Genomic DNA, 15,776 nt, shown 5'->3' with positions numbered 1-15,776 from the left:
TATTGCCGAGTAAAAACAAAACTTCATAGCTGCACATTGTTCGTGAGAGTCTACCATTTCTTCGTGTCATGAATGCACTTCCGACACACACACATAGAACTCCCAGAAAAACCACACGTGTCGTCATTGACGCCACTTGGCATAGTAGCTCAGGAGAGGTCCTCCCATAGCGCCCTAGCGGCACAACTTCGCACTACAAGTACACAATGCACAAAAGTACAATTCCGGTTATTTTTGGTTTCCCTCTCGTAAATAAACTGAACACACGATTCAAGTGTTGAGAAATTAGGATGGTAAAATTTGCTGAATTACATTCAATATGGAAAAACAATACTGATTCGATATTCGAGATGGTTGGCTGCTGAGTAAGAGATGATATAACAGAAGATAACAACATAATACAAGAATATAAAGAAGTAGTTAAAAAATAACAATTTTTACGCTAGTACAGTGAAACCTCTGAATAACGGACACCAATGTACACTGTTGCTGAAAGTTGCTTAATTGTCACGTTGTATAACGGAGATTAAGGTATTATAAAAGATGCATTACCTTATAAAGAGCAAGACAGCAACTATGTAAAAAATACATTTATTGAATGAATATAACCATCACCTAAAAATTAAACAATAGAAATAACGCAAATGATATTTACAAATTTACAAATTGGACAGTATAATGGTCGGGGTCTTTATCAAATAGTCTGTCCTAGATGCCTCTCGTGTGTTCTCATGAGTTTATGCGGTCCCTTCTGTACTATATCTTGTCATGCAATGATAACAGGCACAAAGCATACTCACGAACCAAGGAGAGTCCCTTAATGGACGTCGGCTCCAGCGGAGACATCTTGCAGGTCCTGGAAGTTTGCAGTTACTAACGAAGTGGATCGAATACACACTATTGACGAACGTCGATCGAATGAATGATAATTGCTCGAAATTGCCAGTTTTTATACTAACCCGAAGACTATTTCGGATTTAAGAAAAACCACATGTTTACGCTTGTTTTTCGAAATAAAGAAAAGTATGTTTTCCTTTTTCTTTAAAATAGTTACCTTGGAAGTGTTTATATAACATATCTTGACTTTCATTGGAAATTCCATTTGTTTATTAGTCCTTTTACAACAAGATCAAGCGAGTTGTTTTCTTTTTAATTTTATACTTGGATCGCTTTTTTTTTTTCCTTCACTTTTGTGAATGTAGAAATTTTTAACTTTTTCATTATTTATGTCCATTGGAACATAATAAATGGGACATAATTTTTTGTCTGTTACAGAGAGGCTACAGACATTTAATTTCTCACAACGGTAATTATGTTGTTTACTGTAATATACAGTAAATACATTGTGTATGAACGCAAGTACGTAAGATTCAATATGAAAATATTCTATTTAGTACGTATTTGAATTACTGGGAGGGATGAAGGAGAAATTCATTTCTGTTAAATAATATTATTACTGGGGGATGTGTTAATATATTCGTATACCGGTACTGCAAAAGATAATGCGTGTATGTTAATTTTCTTAAGTACCGTACATGTCATCACCCTGTAAGCGTTTCTGATTTATTTCAAATTCTCAGAACCATCTCAAAATATGCGTTAGGAACCAACTAATCGGCTAAACTCGTTTGTTTAGCGAAAAAGGCATACTTTTTCCTCTACAAGGGTAATAAACCCCTTATTAGCAAGTGTCCTCTTTCAATCCTCAGTACGGTTGCGGAAGAAACCTGTGTGTGTTTGTGCCGGTTCCGTATCTTCGTTGGCGGAATTAATGAAAAGGCATATGGGAGTGCATATGTTTATTGACCTAGCCTCAATCACAAAGTGTATCCTCTTACACGTGTTAGAGAAAATGAAAAAGGAAAACTCCAACCCAGACTTTTTCCAGTATAAGTAAAAGAAAAATGTCATTGTAAAACAATGTTTGTTTTGTTATCTATGAAATTGTCGGGAAAGTTGCAAGGCTCAGAGACAAAAGGACTAAATTTGTTAGCGAAGTGAAGATAGTTCACATAGAATTCTTGGCCATACGATTGACCCTGCATTAGTGTTGTCGCGTATTGAAGGTTTTCTAGGATTTCCACCAGAAAGCAGTTTATTGCGGGGGAAAAAAAAAAAAAAAAAAAGAATTGGAAGTTCAGCTTCAAGCTGTTCCGTTTGATGGTTCACATAATAGATACGCTTGTGAGGGATAATATATTGCAGAACCGAGAATAATTCCTGTCCGTTATGAAGAGGTTATTAAAACGTCGTGGGGGGAAAAAGGACTGTTCGCGTCCGTATCTGAGTGTGTCCGTAAAGGGAAGGGTTTGTTCCATAAGGGATAGAGATGCAAGGGTTCGGAAAAAAACCGGCTTTTTTGGAAAAAAAACTCGGTTTTTTCTGCTTTGCTTTTTTGCTTCGGAAATTTTGGGCTTTTTTCAAAATACTGGTTTAAATTGATAAAACAGACTTTGTATCGCTTCTCTATAACACAAAAAATCATTTAATTAGTGATTGATGCTGATAATAATATAAAACATCGAAAATAAACTATGAATTTCGAAAAAAATATTTCAAACAATTTTTCTTCAACATATTTACATTATGAATTCCACAGGATTAACCAATGTATACAATAAGAAATTTTAACCTCCTATATACAAAAGTAAGCAGAGTTGGCAAGAACCGTGGTTGTTTTTGAATGTCAAAACCCCGTTTTTGGGGGGGTGTTTAAACCAGGCTTTTTTGGTTTAAACCAGGCTTTTTTGACTTAGATTTTTTGCTTTATGTATTTATATTACATATTCACAGAAATAGCCTAAGTTTGTTTCGCCTTGATGTTATTATGCAACAGCGGGGTTATGCCGGAAGAACTCCCATAAGCTTAAAGAAGTGCGGTCAGTAAATTTCTTAAGTTGAGAATCTCCCGCCCTAGACATTGGGAAAATCCCGTCATTACTTGAAATGTAAGACAATAACGGGAAAATCCTGTTATTGCTTTGCATGTAAAATTTAAAGGTCAACGTACCATAATCAGTACGCTAAAACTGAGGTATTAAATTACAAATTTAGTACCGATACGTAGATATCATTGAAAGTCCAATCCGAGCTAATGTTGGAAGCTACGTAGGCAATCGATAAATTTCTATCAATATATTTAAGCAATATTGGCTTCTTTATAAAACAACACGCATTTAGGCATGTAGAAATATACAATTTGGTTTGTTTCGTATATTTAGGCTTAACATCCTTACGAAATACCGAGGTTATCAAGGAGAAGACTTTCGCTTAAACTGACATCCGAACCGCTACTTGGGTTACGCATGAAAAAAGGATTGTGGTTCGACCGAGAATTGAACATGGGACACCTTGATTAAAAGGTGAAAGGGAAATAAAATCACTATTGCAGATGGTTTGATATCTGGAAACGTTACCATGAAGTTCACACGATTCGCATTTTTCATTCTTTTTATTTTTGTGGTTTAAACCAGTTATTAAAAAAAAAAAAAGTTGGTGTAAACCAGCCAACCCTAAAAGTAAACACTTCTTTTTAAAGAATACACAAATAACTAGCAAAATAGTATGTAGTATTTTTACTTCAAAATATTCCATACCCTCTTTTTGAAACAAAATAAAATTAAAATAAAACATAAGAGAAATACTTAGATTTATATGATAGACTTAAAGGCTGCACATCTAGAGCTTTTGGTTCTGTATATTCTTGAAATTCTACAGTTAAGTTTTATAGAACCACCATCACAGTTTACCCAATCCTCAAGTTTTCTGAATTTTTAACAAGAAGGATTCAACATATCACTACGGAACTCCCCCCCCCCCCCCCAAAAAAAAAAAAAGACTACGGAATATATTTAAGTTAAGCTAAATACAACTGCACAACAAACATGACTGAGTGATTAGCTTTTGCGCTTCTATCGGGAAGTCCGGGATTCAACCAGCATTCAACCATTCTGACAAAGCTTTTCTTCATTCCATCTGTGAATGTAGAAATAGTGCGTGTACTGTGAGTTGGGCGACTTCCTTTTTTATTGTTTTTAAATCGTTATTATTACTAATTACCAGCAGTGACGGTTTTGCGAAGGTTAGGGGGGCGGTCTTTCGGACTGAAGCCCGTTCCCCAAAGTTACGGAATGTCTGCAACAAACGAAATATCTATTATTTATGCCTTTACTCATAAACTTTAAGCTCCCGTCAAATAAAAATTACGAATGTTTAAAAAAACTAAACATTAGTAAGAAACCCTTCCCAAAATACTTTTCTAAATCCGCCACTGATTCTCAGTATAAAATGATTTTTAAAGTTGTATCCGGAAGATTATTGCTAAACATATAAACGAAACGAAATATTATTTATGCCTGTACTCATAAACTTCAAGCACTTCCCAAATAAAATTAGGACTTTTTAGGAAACGAAACAATCAGAAAAAACCCTCCTAAAGTACTTTTCTAAATCCGCTACTGATTATTTGTATAAATTGGTATTCAAGGTTGTGTCCGGAAAATTATTGCTAAATCACTTCACAGCTACAGTATAACAGAAATGTGGAAGTACGGTTTGACGGATATATTTAAAAACATACGCTTTGACGGATAAATAGAAAAACGGGCAAGTTTAACTTTTGCGCTAGAAGCTAGAGTACTAAAAGCTCTTAGAAATGAAACACGGATGACAAACTAGGGAAAAAAAAAGATGTCGATAACTCAAAAGTTAAAATAAAGTTAAATAGCCTCTAAAATTACCCTCAAATACTACATTCTTCATGTTAGCTTTAATTCGTAAAACATGTGCTCCATCCATCTTGATGGTGAATTTCAGAGCGAAATATCACATTCAGGTCATGGAATTTTTATCTAACTATATAATATACTATAAGAAAGCTATTTAGATAGAAAAATCATGAAGTTGAAAAAAGCCAAAATTTCCAAAATTCTCGTTTTTTTTCCCAAAAAAGCCGGCTTTTTATGTGAAAAAAACCATCGATTCAAAAAAGCCGGCTTTTTTGCATCTCTAATAAGGGAATATATATTTTTGCCGGGACAAAAAATGTGTTTGTACTATAGAGGTGTTCGTTAAGGGAGGTTTCACTGTATTACCTTGCCTAGACATGGTTCTGTAATCCAGCTCTGTAGGCTTCAGTATGGCAGAAAAACGTCCTGTACTGTGAGGGTTGATCTTTGCATTATAATCTGTGCACCCATACTAACTGCTTCGAATTCAAGTCCCAGTCGTGGTTCAGAGCCGACGTTAATAGTGTGTCCTGATTTTCCTTACTTCGGTGTTGAAAAGAATGTAAAACACTAAAACTCAATTAGTATTGCTTTGAAATTTAACCCTTTCATGTACGGCAAACCACATATGAGGCGATAGTTAATAGGTAATTAAAATTAATTCTAAAAATTTAAATTAAATCTTGTGAGTAACCATTCATGTACAGTGATTTTATTGAAAGTCTATTCTTGGTTCTGGTAACACTAACAAATGACTCAGTCAGCCGTCTCGGTCAAGCAGGGGTGATGACGCAATCGATATATTCTTGTATACAATGTGTACGAAGAGGAAGATTTTAGTAATTTTTTTGACTAAACGAAGAAACCAAGAAAGGTAAGAAAATCTCTTTATTTTGCTAGATTATTAGAAGGCCTGCCGATAAAAAAAATCCGTACTTCAAGGTCATAAAAGAAACGATATATCGAAGGAACGAAAGAACCTCATTCGAGGTTAGTGTGCGGCTATTGTAAATTTCCATGAGAAATGCAAAACCTCATATAAGGTTTGTGTGCACTTGAAGAGATTTCTGATAGTTGCTTCATTCGTATATGACTCAAAAATAACTTGTGTAAAAATAAATCATAATATTATATATTGGATACTCCTGGACTCAAGAGTATCCAGCATGTAATATTATGATTTTATTGACAGTAATGACAAAATTTTATGATAATTCTGTTCCCAAAATGTTTGTCTGTTATTGTTTATTTTACTATAATACCCTTGCCTTAGCTTCAGGGACTCCAGGGCACTTGATTTTCAAATTAGGGTGTAGATACAAACTGTAGACACATTCAAAGTGATATTTGTAATGGATGTGACAGTAGTTTTTCCTGTGTAGTTATCTGCATGCTATTTATGGAGAGCAGTTTCGTCCCTTGGAGCTTCTATTTTATTTTCCATATATACTATGGAGTTTACGCTCATTGGAAATAGTAAATGCTTTCTATCATTTTGCTGTAGGTGGCAGATTACCACTTATTCTTGTGAGAAGAAGTTGGTATTGTAATTGACATTGCATATTCCAGGAATTGGAACAGGGATTTCTGAGGCAAGCAAATAACCACTAACTGAAATATTTCACTTCCCTTAGCATACGCCGTGTGATATGATATAAATCAATATCTATGTATCTGCAAACATTAAAACTAATCAAATATTTTTCTTTTGTTTACAGGAAATACAATGGGTCGGAAGAGATTAAGTTCTGACGATATTCAACATATTCTAGATTATCCATCAGATTCAGATGACAGTTTTGAGTTGGATGATGATATTGGTGATGAAACATATCTGCCAAATTTAGAGTTATCTGATTTATCTGAAATTTTAGAAGATGAAATTAGTATCAGTAGTCACAGTTCAGTAAGTGGTGACGATGAACATTTGAATCCAACTCCACAAGCCAGTACCTCTACAAAAATGACTGACCCTGAGAAAAGACGGAATGTAATTTGGTTCAGTGGAAAGGACGACGACTTTGCGAACAACCCCCCACAGTTTACAGGCCAACATAATGTGGATGTTGAGGGTAAAACTCCACTTGATTTCTTTGTTGTTGTTGTTACGGATGACCTTTTGTGTGATATTGTCCATCAAAGTAATCTATGCGCAACACAAAATGGAAAAGAGGATTTTAATTTGAATGTGAGTGAACTAAAACAGTTTCTCGGAATTAACTTCTTGATGACATATATAAGATATCCAAGAATCAGACAGTACTGGTTCTCGGAGAATGGTTTACGCTTTTCTCTTGTTGCTGATCACATGTCCGTACACCGCTTCGAGGAAATCAAAAGGTATCTCCATTTCGTAGACAATATCTCAATTCCAAAGACAACATCGATCGTCTTATAAAAATTCGTCCTTTCTTGACTAAACTGCATGAAACATTCCATGAAGCTGCTAGTCCTGAAGAGAATCAATCTGTAGTTGAAATGATGATTCCATTCAAAGGTCGGTCTGATTTGAAGCAATACATCAAATCTAAACCCAAAAAATGGGACTTTAAAATGTGGGTAAGAGCTGGTGTATCTGGTTATGTATATTGCTTTGAACCATACCAAGGTTCCAGTGGTGGAAGAGGTGAACCCTCTCAGTTCGGTGTAGCGAGTGATGTAATGCTTCGTTTGTGTCATGATTTGTCAGGAAAGAATCACAAAGTGTATTGTGATAATTTATTTACTTCTGTGCTTTTAGCTATGTAATTAGAGACAAGATATTTACATAATTGGCACTTGCAGATCTAACCGACTCCAAGGGGCAGAAGTAAAGCTGACTTCCGACAAGGATATGAGGAAGAGTAAGCGTGGAATTATGTGTATAGCTACATCAGCGGAAAATATATCTGTGACGAAATGGAATGACAATAACATAGTTCGTTTCGTCTCTTCCTTTGCCAGAATTGAGCCAAAGAGGACTGTAAAACGATATAGTAAAATTCACAAAAGTTACTTGGATATTGAAAGACCATATTCAATATTATTATATAACAAACACATGGGAGGTGTGGATCTCATGGATTACCTTGTTGCTCTGTACAGTCATAACACCAAGAACAATCGGTGGTATGTGCGAATATTTTTCCACATGTTGAATGTGGCCACCGCAAATGCATGGATCCTGTGGAAACGAACTGGACAAAACACAAGGGGATCTATTAGAATTGAAGAGCTACATCGCAACTTCTCTTATTTATGGAGGTGATACTGAAAGAGCTAAAAGAAAAGTAGGGCGACCTAGTAGTTCTAGTCCACCCAATCAAAGACAGAAGAGAACAGCTCAACGTGTGCCACTCACACTTAGATACAACGGAGGACCACATTACCCAAAGAAGACAGAAGGCAAATTCGTCCTTATTTGTAAAGACGAAAAGTGTAAGCGGAAGACTAGATACCTGTGTGGACGGTGCAATGTGAATTTGTGCCCAGAATACTTTGAGAATTACCATACGAAGTGAGAAGATGTCATCTAATTATGAACAGACAAAATGTACTTAGTGTAGAACCCTTACAGCAGACAAGCCTCAAGTGAGGTTGTTTACTTTTTGCATCCCCACCTTGTTATTGGGAAGAATAGCGAAATAATATGTTTAATTATTTTTAATAGGCATGAGGAAAGACATATATATTTTTTAAACCAATTTAGAAAACATTTTTTTATTCGTATACGAAAGGGTTAAACTGATATATTTAATTGTATTGCGTTGCTTTTCTTTCTTCGCCTTCTTTCTCTTGTCGCCAAACAACTATTTGGAGTCTCAGTATTGCTTTAGAATCCGAAGGTTCGTCACCTCCCAGAAACAAAAGGCTCTCAATGAATTTAATTCTGTAATTTATATATATATATATATATATATATATATATATATATATATATATATATATATATATATATATAGAGAGAGAGAGAGAGAGAGAGAGAGAGAGAGAGAGAGAGAGAGAGAGAGAGAGAGGGCTGTCGTGGTAAATCCGGAAAATGAAACGCAAGTACGAAAACCCTTAACTGAGAAAATAATGATGTATTTTCTGCACAACGTGGCACAAAACTGTAAGACACTTGTTCAGAAAAAAATCTACTCGATGTAACCGCCGTCAGCTTGTACAACTATACCCTGGCCGGTGAACGATGATTTCTGACAGCTTTGCACAAGGGAACGGCGAGCTAGCAGAAGACAGCAGGTCAACCATCCTTAGGCTCAGAACCTGTCGCGTCTCCATGGTAACCACCGCACATTGCCAAACTTTCACTCACTCACTCTCACCCTCAACGAGGAAGCAGACGATTCTTCCCTTGCGCGAGAAGCACATGACAACACCGCACTCCTCAGTCGTCCTCGCGAGCTGAGCTGTCAGAAATCATCGTTCGCTGGCCAGGGTATAGCTCAAATCTGCCTCGGAACCGGCCACACGCACTTTTTACCACCTCCTCCTCGTACATGTTGGTCAACACCTCCGTGATACGGCCTCGCAATGCGTCCTTCGTGTTGTGGGGCTGTGCGTTGACCTTTTTTCCACGGCGCCCCAAAAGTAATAATCAAGGGGGTTGCAGTCTGGGCTAAACGGTGGCCAAAGATCGGGTGACCAGTGGTAGAGCACATTGGTGTGGAGCTACGCCTGAGTTTTCCTTGCTTTGTGCGCGGGGGCTGAGTCCTGCTGAAACACGTAATCCCTTCCAGCAGCCACTTTGTCCATCCACGGCTTCACAACAGTCGTCAGAACGTCAATGTAAACGTCGGTGTTGATTTTGAAGCCTTCTTTGAAGAAATGCGGTGATATAACATCCCCATCGCCGCTTATAACTCCCAAAATTGTCTGATGCTGGAAATTTGGTGTGCATGACGGTAGGTACTTCCGAAGGATCTTGACAAAGCCACCTGTCATTTTGGCGATTCACTTTTCTGTCCTGGATAAAATTCTTCTCGTCCGAAAAGAATCTCAGAAGTCCAGCACTGTTCTGTTTCAAGTCATTCAATAATGCTTGACATTTCAATTTACGGTCAGCTTTGTTTTGTTCTGTCAACATTTGGCGTTGTCTCAAAACATAGGATTTGTAGCCAAGGTCCTCGTGCACTGCCAAACTGATTGTTGACCGCGCAACGTTCATATCCTTCGCTAACTTTGCCATGCTGCGTCCAGGGTCCTCTTCGATCTTCTCTTTCAACGTGTCAACAAAGTCTGCTGTTCTTTTTCGGTCCGAGCGCTTGCTGTGGCTTGCACGGTCTGAGGAAACCTCATCCGGGACATCGAATTCTCGAAATTTTTTGGCAATTGCATACACTTGTTTTCTTGTATCCGAACTACTCAATTCTCTCCTTGGGTAATTTTCCGGCTCGAAGTGACTCAAGTATCGCAGCTCTTCTGTCCTGCTCCCGGCTCATGTTTGCACAGCTTGCCACGTGCTTGAACCTCACTGACTCCTATGGGCAGGCACTACACTGCGATACCTGAGTCCGTAGGAAACTGGAATCCGCGAGGTCACACGTTATACCCGTTAGAGGGCGGCCTTGAAACATATTCCGTATTTACCTCGACAGCTCTGTATATATATATATATATATATATATATAGTGTGGCGGATCCAGGATATGATCAAGGGAGGGGCTGAAACATAGTTTTCTGCTTTATCCACTGTATACTTGAGCGTCAAGGGGGCTAGAGCTCCTTCTTGGATCCGCCCCTGTATATATCATACGGAATTCTTATAACCTACTTTCGGATTTATTTTTATATACTATGTATCGTAGACAGAGTATATTTTCCCGATAATTTCCACAGGAATTACATATGCTCTGTTCATACTTCTCATAAGAACAGCGTATTACTCCTTTCGTGGACGTCTTACTTCAAACTTTGTATTATATTTAGTACGCCATGACTTATTTTGGGATGGCCTAAATATGTGAATATCGGTGAACTCTCGCCCTCCTCGATCCGTAATTTGAAAGCGGCATTCTCTTTTTCCATTGGTCTCCTCCATTTGCTAATTGCATGGAGAAAAGTGTTAATATATGTATGGAGAAAATCGAGATAATTTGGACACAAGATAGTTACTGTGGACGCGGAAGACTTGTTATGGGTGTACAAGACACCTTAGCATTGCCAAATACATTGGATTTTCATGTACGTTGCCAAATGAGAGCTGAGTCTAATGATACTTCTACTGTTGTTTATAACTGCTGCAAAATATCTGTTGAATCAGGTAGTAACAATTATTAAGTTACTTATCTTGTAAATATAGATTTCAGGAACAAGACGTCCTAATCATTCAGTTTTAGCTTCCACTGAATTGTTTCTTCAGGTATTTATGATTCAATAAAATTAAGTTGAACATGGTATTATAATTTGACTTTTTTTTTCGTAACAGGTGAAGTGATCAGTGAGAAAGATCGATGTACTACTTGCAGAGGCAAGAAGGTAGTAAATGAAACAAAGATTTTAGAAGTTCATGTAGACAAAGGAATGAAAGAAAGTCACAAAATATATTTTCGAGGAGAGGGAGATCAACAGGTAAGCACAAGTGAAATTACTCAACTTCATTAATATTCATAATCATCTTTGCATTTAAACAATTAGCCATTCGTGGCACAAAAGCTGTTAAGTGCTTTATACACAGTAAGCAGTCCCCTAAGTCCACAGTAAGCAGTCCGAGCTGCGTACCAAAAGTACGTGCCATCTTGTCATAGTTCAAAAACTAATAAGGGTAGATTAATATTACACCTGAATTAATTTTAGACTTGAAAGGTTAGCTATGCAAAATTTCAAGCTTTTAACTACCGGCATGTTCGTTTTTAACATATTCACCAATCAAAAGCCTTCTTTTGATCCTGTGATGAAATGATACATTTCATCATAGAAGTGCGTAATAAAGATTTTGCCTACGTATTGTGAAAAAGATGTCGGCATTCATCATCAGTTTAAAGATTTTTGTGAAGACACTGCCATTGCTGTCTATGCGAAAGTGGATGTGTAATTTCATGGGGCGCTAGGTCAGCTGAAGCTGTGTTGTGGTGTGGAAGCCCAATTTGTGGAACCACCTCAGTAAACATTGCTCCTGTTGAGGCCCTGGTCATGGAGGATACGAGATTAACCGTTCAGGATAATTTATATCTTACAAGATTCCTTCGTTGCATCGTGGAAAGAATTTTAATTGACCATTTGAAGTTCTTGTGGCCGGTTCACGTTAGATCCCTCGGTAGCTGGATGAAGAGTAAGTACGTGGTCGCCCAAGTAAGAAGGCGACTTTTTACAGGATAAGAACACCTTAGTGGTCTGTCGGTCTTCCATTCTGCTCCCAAGAAATATCCCCCAGGCCATTAAAACCAGGATTCATTGTGGGAGAGACGTTTTGAGCCCAGAAGTCTCCTCGAAAGAAATATTTTCTGTATCATCTATTGTCCAAAGCACCCAACGAAAAGACTTCTTAGACGCTTTTGATAGATACAAAGATTTCAGTGGTATGTAGGAGTGGAGTGGACTTATGTTGAAAAGCAACAGAAATATACAACTCGAGAATTAAACATGACTGGAGTTAATATGTAAATTGCGTACTTTTGCTACGCAGCTGGTAGCATTAACTATCGATCATCTGTGTAATGATGTTTGCTTGTCCTTTTTTGATATGCTTATCATGTTATTGTTTCAAAGGGACATATAGTCGTACATAAATAAAGAAATGATGCGGGTCTTACACTATATTGAACTCAAGTGATATTTAAAAGTGTTGTCAAATTTAAAATTCTGGAAGCTCAGTAGAGGAAGATAAATTCGCGAAATAGGTTGTCAGTAAGTAAGATTAGATAATTAGTGAAGAGAGAATAGCAATGAAAGTAAAAATTAATGAAACAAGAATAAAAATATATTTAATGAAAAGTAATTTAATAATTAATATTATGGTAATCTATACATATAGGAATAAAACTAATAGTAAATAATAAAGGTCACAGTAAAAAATGTGCATGTAATATCTATTAGCCACGTTCATTTATATATACATAGCTTTTAAATTGTGTTTAGTGACAACTTTTTATTTCTTGTTCTTTATTATTATCTGTAAAAATTAACGCTCACTTACTCGATCGTCCTTATTCAATTCACTATATAGATTTTGTCTTTCTGTTTATGCTTTGTATTAACATGTTTTCCTGTATATTAGGGATTAGTATTCTAATTTAGAAGAGCAATCAACTGCAAATAATTCACCAGTATAACTTCCGTTTTCTAGCCTGATGTAGATCCTGGAGATGTAATCATTGTTCTACAACAAAAACATCACGATAGATTCCAACGTTCAGGGGATGATTTGTTTATGACTCATTCAATTACGCTAACAGAGGCTCTCTGTGGTTTCTCGATGGTAGTGAAACATCTCGATGGCCGAGACTTACTGATAAAGCATCCTCCTGGTCAAGTGATTAAACCTGGTAAGTAATTATCCTGTGCAGTAAATGTTTTCTTTTCAATTTGTTTTTAAATTAATACCATTAAACTGTTAAAAATGTGTATCTTACAAACGTCTGAAAAAAATCATTGTATTGTCGAGTTACAAATGGAGGAGAAAAGTGCAAAATTAACAAAAAATTGGCTACTTACTAATGAATCCTCCCTTGAAAAATTTAAAGGTTTTGATGTTTCGGAACTCTCCGCTGGTTCCTTCCTCAGTGGCAAGGTTAAAAAGGATTAATACGGAAAGGAGAAAAAAGGAGTAAAACCAGGCATACATACCACTATATAAAAGTAACGTACAAAAAAGATCCTGAGATGAATAGAGCAGAATGAAAAAAGAATGAACTGAATAACACAGAACGTGATGTCTATGATAGGCCACTATTGCCAGATCCAAAATATGCATCAAAGGTAGGTACCCAAGTTCGATTGCTGAACCTATTATCTCAAACTGTTTTATATTCTGTGAATGTTGTTTTAGATGAAGCGCTAAACCCGACATGCCTTCTTCATGTGACTTTTTGATTGTCTAACGTGTTCCTTCACACGCGTGTTAATATTACGTTTAGTTTGGCCAATGTATGAGGAATCACATTCGCAATGGACGCGGTAAATACCTGCCTTATTTAATGGATCGACAAAATAGCTTTTAAATCCAGTGAGATGTTTTTGTAAACTTTTGGGAGGAATACTTGAAGCAGATATGTTATGCTTTGTAAGAATACGTTGAATTTTTGTTGAAAGTTGTGGAAAATAAGGAATTCTAATTATTATTTATTTTATTACTTATTTTCCACAACTTTCAACAAAAATTCAACGTATTCTTACAAAGCATAACATATCTGCTTCAAGTATTCCTCCCAAAAGTTTACAAAAACATCTCACTGGATTTAAAAGCTATTTTGTCGATCCATTAAATAAGGCAGGTATTTACCGCGTCCATTACGAATGTGATTCCTCATACATTGGCCAAACTAAACGTAATATTAACACGCGTGTGAAGGAACACGTTAGACAATCAAAAAAGTCACATGAAGAGAAGGCATGTTGGGTTTAGCGCTTCATCTAAAACAACATTCACAGAATATAAAACAGGTTAAGGTAATAGTTCAGCAAAAAAAAAAAAAAAAAAAAAATATTCATAAATACAAACCTGCATTAACCTTGATACTGGCAACATTGATCGAACTTGGGTACCTACCTTTGATGCATACTTTGAATCTGGCAATAGTGGCCTACCATAGACACCACGTTCTTGTTATTCAGTTCATTCTGCTCTACTCCTTTTTTTCTCCTTTCCGTATTAATCCTTTTTTTTACCTTGCTACTGAGGAAGGAACCAGCGGAGAGTTCCGACACGTCAAAACCTGTAAATATTTCAAGGGAGAATTCATTGGTAAGTAGCCATTTTTCAATTTTGAATATCCCCCCATGCGCCCATGTAATTATAAGGAATGTGCAAGTCTATAATCAAAAAGTTACATGAAATGAATGAATGTGATTATTGCATGAACTTAATTCATACTTAAGTTTATTATTCGGTTCACAACAATACCTTTTCCTGTGGTACAGATATCAGTTCGTGTTTTCCACATTGTAATTCATTATAATTTTCCATCCATAGGTGACCTTAAAGGCATTCCCCAGGAAGGCATGCCTCAGTACAGAAATCCATTCGAGAAAGGAAACCTTTATATCAAATTCGATGTTACATTCCCTGATAATCATTTTACAGATGAGAGTACATTGAAGGTAGGTTAACATAAACATACATATTTGACGCTACTAATCTTAAATGACAGAAAGGGTCTTTCCTAGTAAGATAGTGAAATCGGCCCTTCATTCAAATTGGGTTGCTATTCACCCAAAAGGTTACCCTTAACCCAAAACTACCCCAAAACAATTTTTGACCCCCTCCCCTTTCCGAATTATCGTGTCATACATGCTCAAAATTGAACATTTTTAAATTTTGGTGGGGTGGTCCAAAAATTTTGAAAGTTTCACAGATTGTAGATACTATCCAGATGCAAATGTCCATTTTTTTTCAAAACTATCGATTAATATTTTCTTTCTTTCTTTCTTTATTTATTTATTTACTTATTTTTTGCGTGTTGAAAATTTCAAAAAATTGTAGAAAAAAAATTTGGGGGGGGGGGGACGTTCCTGATTTTTTTGTTAAAATTTTGTTATACCCTTATGTACAACATATATTTTCTTCGGGGCCTGAAAGTTAAGGCAACATTGTCAAAAAGAAATAAAACTGAAGACAAATGTGTTTTTTCCACCATTTTAGGGCCCTCAGGGTGAAAGCCTCTTCAAACAATTCTTTGCCAAAGTTCACAATTTTCCTTTCTCTTGCATCCCTTCTGCTTGTGTCGTTCTTTGGCTGCTTCGATTCTGTCCATTTCGGAATAAAAACACCAACTATATCTCTGTTACATTGCTTCCACTTCAACTGACTCTTGCAAAGTTAAAACCTCGCGTCGGTTCCTCGTATCTATCAGTGCTTGCTTCAGTGGTCGCACGCAGTGGCGCTCTACCGCGATCTGTGTGTAACTTTGTTGT

General features: G+C 36.5%; 1 protein-coding gene across 1 annotated transcript in view; it reads left to right on the top strand.

Annotated features, from left to right (window-relative positions):
- Positions 1-15,776, top strand: part of LOC145685166 (dnaJ homolog subfamily A member 2-like) — a 57,096-nt gene that overhangs the window by 25,632 nt on the left and 15,688 nt on the right. The window contains exons 5-7 of the mRNA XM_081757520.1: positions 11,134-11,276; positions 12,991-13,189; positions 14,836-14,963. Coding sequence (XP_081613646.1) covers positions 11,134-11,276; positions 12,991-13,189; positions 14,836-14,963 — 470 coding nt within the window. The remainder of the gene's footprint in view (positions 1-11,133; positions 11,277-12,990; positions 13,190-14,835; positions 14,964-15,776) is intronic.

The sequence above is a fragment of the Thermobia domestica genome, chromosome 1 (assembly GCF_964235325.1).
Source record: "Thermobia domestica chromosome 1, izTheDome1.hap1.1, whole genome shotgun sequence".
NCBI classification, from domain to species: Eukaryota; Metazoa; Arthropoda; class Insecta; order Zygentoma; family Lepismatidae; genus Thermobia; species Thermobia domestica.
The sequence above is the reverse complement of the archived record's forward strand: the minus strand, read 5'-3'. Positions and strand labels throughout refer to the sequence as shown.